The sequence below is a fragment of the Colobus angolensis genome, unplaced genomic scaffold, assembly GCF_000951035.1.
Source record: "Colobus angolensis palliatus isolate OR3802 unplaced genomic scaffold, Cang.pa_1.0 Scaffold56, whole genome shotgun sequence".
In the NCBI taxonomy this organism is placed as follows: Eukaryota; Metazoa; Chordata; class Mammalia; order Primates; family Cercopithecidae; genus Colobus; species Colobus angolensis.
The window spans coordinates 5,352,723-5,361,889 of NW_012119154.1; the positions used below are offsets into that span (position 1 = coordinate 5,352,723).

The window sequence follows — 9,167 nt, forward strand, 5'->3', positions numbered from 1 at the left end:
ACCCGGGAGGCGGAGCTTGCAGTGAGCTAAGATCCGGCCACTGCGCTCCAGCCTGGGCGACAGAGCGAGACTCCGTCTCAAAAAAATAAATAAATAAAATAAAATAAAATAAACACTTAACTCCTAAAGCTGCTCATAGTTCTTCTTATATTCTGCCTGTCCTCTTAATATAATATAATCACTAACCTCCAGAATATTTTTGTATGTTTCTGGTTTTCTAGTATAAATTCAAAATTATGCAAATGCAGGGTACTGGAGGAGGCCAAGAGTTCAAGTCTAACCTGAGCAGCATAGCAAGACCCTATCTCTTCAAAAAAAATTTAAAATAAATAAAAATTATGTGACTCTATAGAAATTGGGAGAACTTTGTAAGGACAAAACAAATAACATTTTATTTATAGGAAATTCTGCTTTTTTTCTTTCTTTCTTTTTTTTTTTTTTTTTTTTTGTTTTTTTGAGACAGAGTCTCCCTCTGTCGCCCAGGCTGGAATGCAGTGGCACGATCTCAACTCACTGCAACCTCCGCCTCACAGGCTCAAGCGATTCTCCTGCCTCAACCCCCTAAGTAGCTGGGATTATAGGCACAGCGCCACTATGCCCAGCTAATTTTTGTATTTTTAGTAGGGATAGGATTTTGCCATATTGTCCAGGACAGTCTTGAACTCCTAACCTCAAGTGATCCACCCTCCTCAGCCTCCCAAAGTGCTGAGATTGCAGGCATGAGCCACTACACCCAGCAGGAAATTCTGTTTTTTATACATGGCATCTTTAAACTTAAGTCTCACATCCCGGTTTTTTCTTGATTATAATAGCAGTCGATACATGTTTACTATAAAAAATTTGGGCCAGGCATGATGGCTTACACCTGTAATCCCAGTGCTAAGAGAGACCAAGGCTGAAGGATTGCTTGAGGCTAGGAGTTCGAAGCCGGGCACCATTAGTCCCAGCTACTTGGGAAGTTGAAGTAGGAGGATTGCCTGAGCCCAGGAGTTTTGAAGCTGCAGTGAGCTATGATCATGCCACACTGCACTCCAGCCTGGGCAACAGAGTCTCAAAAACCCAGTCTCAAGAAAAGGTGGGGGTGAGGGGTCAGGGGAATTAGAATAGTGAGAAATCTGTGAAAGTTTTGAGTTATTTCCTTTATGTAGTAAAGATACTGTTTTCAGTTAGAGATTTTTTAAAGCAGTGTTGAGGGGGAAGAAACTAATATACAATATAGCTTTAACATGTTAGTGTTACCAAATTACTAAGCATTTCCATTGTTTAACTCTTTTACACTTTTGTTATAAAAAGTTAGATGGGAGGCCAGGTGAGGTAGGTCATCCCTGTAAATCCCAGCACTTTGGGAGGCCAAGGCAGGTGGGTCACCTGAGGTCAGGAGTTCAAGACCAGCCTGGCTAACATGGTGAAACACCGTTTCTACTTAAAATACAAAAAATTAGCTGGGTGTGGTGGTGCATGCCTGTAATCCCAGCTACTCGGGAGGCTGAGGCAAGAGAATCACTCGAACCCGGGAGGCAGAAGTTGCAGCGAGCCGAGATTGTGCAATTGCACTCCAACCTGAGTGACAAGAGCAAAACTGTCTCGAAAAAAGAAAAAGAAAAGTTGGGAGTAAGGATAGGGAAACAAAATTTTACATTTAATTTTTTATTTGTTGCTCTTCATAATTAAGACTCTTACCTCTGTTTTAGCAGTAAAAGCCATGATGGAGATAAATTCATTGCAGCTCCACCTTCTTCTCCGCTGAGAAAACAGGAATTAGAAAACTTAAAGTGAGTATCTAAACAAAATTAGCATTGCATCTATTGAAATGAACACATTCATGGCTGGGCACAGTGGCTCACACCTGTAATCCCAGCACTTTGGGAGGCCAAGGCTGGTGGATCACTAGGTCAGGAGTTCGAAACCAGCCTGGCCAAGATAGTGAAACACTGTCTGTACTAAAAATACAAAAATTAGCTGGGCATGGTGGCGGGTGCCTGTAATCCCAGTTACTTGGGAGGCTGAGGCAAGAGAATTGCTTGAACCCAGGAGGCAGAGGTTGCAGTGAGTGTGTCACTGCACTCTAGCCTGAGCAACTCCATCTCAAAAAAAAAGAAATGAACACATTCTTTTTTATCTTGTTTATACTGTTTTTTTTTTTTGACACGGAGTCTCGCTCTGTCGCCCGGCTGGAGTGCAGTGGCACAATCTTTGCTCACTGCAAGCTCAACCTCCTGGGTTCCCGCCATTCTCCTGCCTCAGCCTCCCAAGTAGCTGGGACTACAGGCGCCCGCCACCTCGCCCAGCTAGTTTTTTGTATTTTTAGTAGAGACGGGGTTTCACCGTGTTTGCCAGGATGGTCTCGATCTCCTGACTTCGTGATCCACCCGTCTTGGCCTCCCAAAGTGCTGGGATTACAGGCTTGAGCCACCGTGCCCGGCCTTGTTTATACTGTTAATATGATGAATTACACTGATCAGATGTTAAACTAATCTTTCAGTCTTGTGATAAACCCTACTTGGTCAGAATGTAGTTTCTTTTGTATAAATTTTTAGATTTGATTTGTTAATACTTCATTGGGAATAAGTGCTTCTATATTCATGAGGAAGATTGGTCCATACTTTTCTTTCCTTGAAATTATTTTGTCAGATTTGGTTTCAGGATTATGCTGACCATATAAATGAGTTGAGAAGTATTTCATCTTCCTCTGTTTTCTGCAAGAGTCTGTGTAAGATAGGTATTACTCATGGACACGAAGAGGGGAACAACGGGCACTGGGGCCTCCTGGAGGGTGAAGGGTGAGAGAGGATCAGAAAAAATAACGATTGGGTACTAGGCTTAGTACCTGGGTGACGAAATAATCTGTACAACAAACCCCCATGACATAAGTTTACCATATAACAAACCTGCACATGTACCCCTGAACTAATAAAAAGGACAGGTATTACTTCTTCCTTAAGTATTTGATAGAATTCACCAGTGAAACCATCCAGCCTAGGATATTCCTTGCTGGAAAATTTTTGATAATGAATTCAACTTGTTCAACAGAACACTTCTTTCAGATTTTGTATTTCATCTTTTTTTTTTTTTTTTTGAGATGGAGTCTCGCTCTGTCGCCCAGACTGGAGTGCAGTGGCACAATCTTGGCTCACTGCAAGCTCCGCCTCCTGGGTTCACACCATTCTCCTGCCTCAGCCTCCCAAGTAGCTGGGACTACAGGTGCCCGCCACCACGCCTGGCTAATTTTTTGTATTTTTAGTAGAGACGGGGTTTCACCATGTTAGCCAGGATGGTCTTGATCTCCTGACCTCATGATCTGCCCACCTTGGCCTGCCAAGGTTCGGGGATTACAGGCCACGCGCCTGGCCTGTATTTCATCTTATGTCAGTTTGGTTAAGTTTTATTTTTCAAGGAATTTTCCAAGTTGTCAAATTTATTGGACTAACATTGTTCATAATTTTTTTTTACCTTTTTAATGTCTGTAGAATCTGCAGTTATACCTCTATTTTCTTTCTTTCTTTCTTTCTTTTTTTTCTGAGATGGAGTTTCACTCTTTGTCCCAGGCTGGAGTGCAGTGGTGCTATCTTGGCTCACTGCAACCTCCGCCTCCCAAGTGCAAGCAGTTTTCTTGCCTCAGCCTCCCAAGTAGCTGGAATTACAGGCATACACCACCACGCCGGGCTAATTTTTTTATATTTTTAATAGAGAGGGAGTTTCACCATGTCAGTCAGGCTAGTCTCAAACTCCTGACCTCCTCAGGAGATCCATCCGCCTCAGCTTCCCAAAATGCTGGCATTATAGGTATGAGCCACCCACCCGGCTTAATGAGTACTAATTTTAAGATTGCTTTATTTATGTGTGCAATTTAAGAAGTATATTGTTTCTGCCAGGTGCGGTGGCTCACGCCTGTAATCCCAGCACTTTGGGAGGCCAAGGCGGGCAAATCGCCTGAGGTCAAGAGTTCAAGACCAGCCTGGCCAACATGGCAAAACCCTGTCTCTACTACAAATACAAAAAAAATTAGCTGGGCATGGTGGCGCACACCTGCAGTCTCAGCTACTCAAGAGGCTGAGGTAGGAGAACTGCTTGAACCCAGAAGGCAGAGGTTGCAGTGAGCCGAGATCATGCCACTATACGCCAGCCTGGGGGACAGACTGAGACTCTGTCTCTCACACACACACAAAAAGTAGTATATTGTCTTATAATGGTAAAACATCTGCAGAGTTGTGTAATTTAACTTTACCTTCTGAGAATGTCATTAAAGAGAAGTGTGTATACAGGGTGGGATTACTCTCGAAGAGTTTTGTACCTTTCATGGGTACAGCTGTTTTCTTTGCATATGTCATGGGAGGATTGATGATTTTCAGAGAAAATAATATCACTTCCGTTTTTGTGTGTGTGTGTGAAAAGGAGCAAAAGGCTTCCATAGGGAATGCCGTCATGATAAAGTGAGGCAAGGGTGGATTCTGTAGTATATATATATATTTTTCTTCTGGAGCAGATGGGAGGGAGAAAGGAAACAGTACAAGATGGAAGGAGCCTTAGGGTAGATTTATAAAAAGGACTGCTATGCCAGACAGTAGCAATGGTAATGTGGACACAAATGGTGAAGGGGAGGAGTTGTAGAAGAATTGTGTCATAATTTTCAAAGCCATAAAGCTCACAATGCAGTTGGGTGTGTTAAAGGGCAATTCTGTGGCAGGAGCCATCTGTCTTCTATGTAAGGAGCCTGAGCACTGTGTTTTAAGATTGTGGAATTCTTCGAGATTTCATCTATTTCTGACCTGAACTCTTAGGTTATTGAAAATGTGACTAGTGTATAGTTTAGCTTTTATGGACCATTATATTTGACCCTTGGGCTCAATAATACCCAAGACACCAATGCAAAGCCCCATTTTCTGTTTCCAGCATAACTGATATGCAGTAAATTAGCATGACTTTTCCAGTGTCCACTTTTTATGATATGGGTTCATAGCCCCTTGAGTATTTTTTGTTTTTTTTCATTTGTACATAAATTAAGTCCAAAAACTTTCATTCTAACCAAGTTACCAAGTATGGTTTTAGAAGGCAGATAATAATTAAAGAAGTTGTGAGATTCTATATTAAATCAAGGTAGTTTTCAGAAAAATATTCTCACAATTGAAATAAAAATGTGGCCCCAAATTAGGAAAATGTCTCAGAAATCAACTAACTAGTTTAATGGTAAGATTTGGATGAACTTAGAGATATAATGGATGAAGAAAGTCACATAGTCATCATTTGGTATCCTTGAGGGATTGGTTCCAGGGCCCCTGACAGATACCACAGTCCTCAGATATAAAATTTCTTATATAAAATGGTGTAGTAATTGCACATAACCTATGCACATCCTCTCATATACTTATTTTTATTTCATTTTTTTGAGACATAATTTCGCTCTTGTCGCGCAGGATGGAGTGCAGTGGCTCAATCTTGGCTCACTGCAACCTCCGCCTCCTGGGTTCCAGTGATTCTCCTGCTTCAGCCTTTCAAGTAGCTGGGATTACGGGCCTGTGCCACCATGCCTGGCTAATTTTTGTATTATTAGTAGAGACAGGATTTCACCATGTTGACCAGGCTGGTATTGAACTCCTGGCCTCAAGTGATCCGCCCTTCTTGGCCTCCCAAAGTGCTGGGATTACAGGCGTGAGCCACTGCACCCAGCCCTCTCTCATATACTTTAAGTCATCTTTAGAGTACTTATAATACCTAGTGCACTGTATATGCTGTATAAACAGTTGTCATACTATGTTGGTTTTTAATTTTTTAAAAATTGTAGTGTTATTTTTTATTTTTATATTTTAGAATATTTTCTATTTATAGTTGGTTGAATCTACAGATTTGGAACCTGTGGATTCCAAGCACCAACTGTATATATAATGACACTTTTAGAAATTTGCTTCCGTTTCTGAACCACTGAGTGCTGTATGAAGCCATAAGTTTTATTCAGTTAAGGAGATAACACACTTACACAAACATTCTGTGCCCTGGAATTAAATAAATGCTATGACTTTGAAATTTTAAGGTGATTCTGTTCCTAGATGTTTATCAAAGAGAAACAGAAACTTGCCCACAAAAGAATTTTATAGCAGCTTTACTCCTGGTAGACAAAACCTAGACATAGCCCAGGTATTCATCAGTAGAAGAATGGATACCTAAGTTGTATTACACTTGTATTTTGGAATACTAGTCAGCTATAAGGAAGAACCAATGAGGTCGGGCACAGTGGCTCATGTCTGTAATCCCGACGCTTTGGGAGGTCCAGGCAGGCAGATTGCTTGAGTCCAGGAGTTTGAGACGAGCATGGGCAACATGGTGAAACACCATCTGTACAAAAAATTGGCTAGGCATGGTGCTGCACGTCTGTAGTTCCAGCTGCTCGGGAGGCTGAGGTGGGAGGATCACCTGAGCCCTGTAGATTTGAAGCTACAGTGAACTGACGTTGCACCGATGCACTCCAACCTGGGTGACAAAGTGAGACCCTGTCTCAAACCAAAACCAATTACTAATACACAAGTTAACGTGGATGAATCTCAAAACATTTTTGTTTCTTCTTTTCCTTTGCATGAAGTATATACTGTGTGATTCCATTTATACCATTTATATGACAAACAAAACTTTCTGAATAGACAAAACTAATTTATGTTGCTAGAAATCAGAACAGTGGTTGCGGGAATTGACTGGAAAGAAATGTAAATGCATCAATTTAAGCAGCAGACCCCAACCTTTTTGGCACCAGGGACCGGGATTGTGGTAGACAATTTTTCCGTGGAAAGGGTTGCAGGGGAGGTGGATTCAGGATGATTCAAAAACATTACATTTATTGTGCACTGTATTTCTATTATTATTACATTGTAATACATAATGAAATAATTATATGACTCACCATAATGTAGAATCAGTGGGAGCCCTGAGCTTGTTTTCCTACAACTAGATGGTCCCATGTGGGGGTGATGGGAGACAGTGACAGATCATCAGGTATTAGATTCTCATATGGAGCACCCAACCTAAATTCCTTGCAGGCACAGTTCTCGATAAGATATGCACTCCTATGAGAATCTAATGCTGCTGTTGATCTGACAGGAGGCAGATCTCAGGCAGTAATGCAAGCCATGGGAGCAGCTGTAAATATAGATGAAGCGGGCTGGGCGTGGTGGCTCATGCCTGTAATCCCAGCACTTTGGAAGGCCGAGGCGGGTGGATCACCTGAGGTCAGGAGTTCGAGACCAGCCTGGCCAACATGGTGAAACCCTGTCTCTACTAAAAATACAGAAATACAAACATTAGGGTGTGGTGGTACGCACCTGTAATATATATATTTTTAGTAGAGGCACAGTTTGACCATGTTGTCCAGGCTGGTCTCAAACCCCTGACCTCAAGTGATCCTCAAGTGTGGGATAACAGGCGTGAGCCACCATGCCCAGCCAAATTTGGTTTCTTAACTAAAAAAGAAGAAAATACTTATCTACTTGTATTTAATGTGTATTCCTTAGATTCTAAGGCTGCAGTATCCAAGCCATTCACTACATAGGGCTACTAAGCCCTTGAATTGTGTCCAGTGTGAATTCAGGTGCACTGTTCAAGTGTAAGACACACACCAGGTTTCAAAACGTACTATGAAAAAAATGTAAACTATGTCATTAGTAACTTTTGAATCAATTATATGTTGAATTGATATTTTAAACATAGTAGCTTAAATTAAATATATTAAAAATAGGCCGGGCGCAGTGACTTACGCCTATAATCACAGCACTTTGGGAGGCCAAGGTTGGCAGATCACCTGAGTTCAAGAGTTTGAGACCAGCCTGGCCAACATGATGAAACCCCCTCTCCCTACCAAAAGTACAAAAATTAGCTAGGTGTGGTGGCGGGCACCACCCCAGCTACACGGGGGGCTGAGGCAGGAGAATCACTTGAACCCGGGAGGCAGAGGTTGCTGTGAGACGAGATTGCGCCACTGCACTCCAGCCTGGGTGACAGAGCAAGACTCCATGTCAAAAAAAAAATGAATATAATAGGCCAGGCGAGGTGGCTCACACCTGTAATCCCAGGACTTTGGGAGGCCAAAGCAGGTGGATCACCTGAGGTCAAGAGTTTGAGATAAGCCTGGCCAACATGGTGAAACCCTATCTGTACTAAAAATACAAAAAATTAAGCGGGTGTAGTGGCGCATGCCTGTAATCTCAGCTATTAGGAGGCTGAAGCAGGAGAATCTCTTGAACCCAGGATGTGGAGGTGGAGGTTGCCGTGAGCCCAGATGGTGCTATTGCACTCCAGCCTGGGCAACAAGAGTGAAATTCCATCTCAATAAATAAATAAAATAAAATAAAATAAAAATAATTTTACGCGTTTCTTTTAATGTTACTTTTTAAACGTGTCTGTTAGAAAAATTTAAATTACATTTATGGCTTCAATTGTATTTCTTCCTTTTTTTTGTCTTTTACAAAAAAAAACTATACCACAAACTTTCACTATACCATACACAAACTTCTGGCCTCAAGCAATTCTCCCACTTCAGCCTCCCGGATAACTAAGACTATAGGCATGGGCTGGGCTCGGTGGCTCATGCCTGTCATCCCAGCACTTGGGGAGGCCAAGGCGGGCAGATCATGAGGTCAAGAGATCAAGACCATACTGGCCAACATGGTGAAACACCATTTCTACTAAAAATACAAAAATTAGCGGGCGTAGTGGTGTGCGCATGGAGTCCCAGCCCCTCGGGAGGGTAAGGCAGAATTGCTTGAATGCAGGAGGCAGAGGTTGCAGTGAGCTGAGATTGCACCACTGCACTCCAGCCCAGCGACAGAGTGAGACTCCGTCCTCCCCAGCCCCCCCACAAAAAAGAGACTATAGGCACGTGCCACCATGCCTAGCTACTTTTTTAATTTTTTGTAAAGCCAGGGTCTCACTGTGTTGCCCCAGTGTAGTCTTATACTCCTGGGCTGAAGCGAAACTCCTGGGCTCAAGCCGTCTTACCACCTTGGCCCCCGCAAAGCATTGAAATTACAAGTGTTAGCCACTGCAGTTGGCTGTGGCTCTAATTATATTTCTCTTGAATAGAGCTGCTCCCAGGTTTTTTTTGTTTTTGTTTTTTGAGACGGAGTCTCGCTCTGTCGCCCAGGCTGGAGTGCAGTGGCCGGATCTCAGCTCACTGCAAGCTCCGCCTC

The 9,167-nt window shown here is 42.6% G+C and overlaps 1 protein-coding gene across 1 annotated transcript in view; it reads left to right on the forward strand.

The window, feature by feature from the left end:
• Positions 1–9,167, forward strand: part of CNOT10 (CCR4-NOT transcription complex, subunit 10) — a 103,612-nt gene that overhangs the window by 53,117 nt on the left and 41,328 nt on the right. Inside the window, exon 10 of the mRNA XM_011961627.1 lies at positions 1,692–1,772. Within this exon, the coding sequence (XP_011817017.1) occupies positions 1,692–1,772 (81 nt within the window). The remainder of the gene's footprint in view (positions 1–1,691; positions 1,773–9,167) is intronic.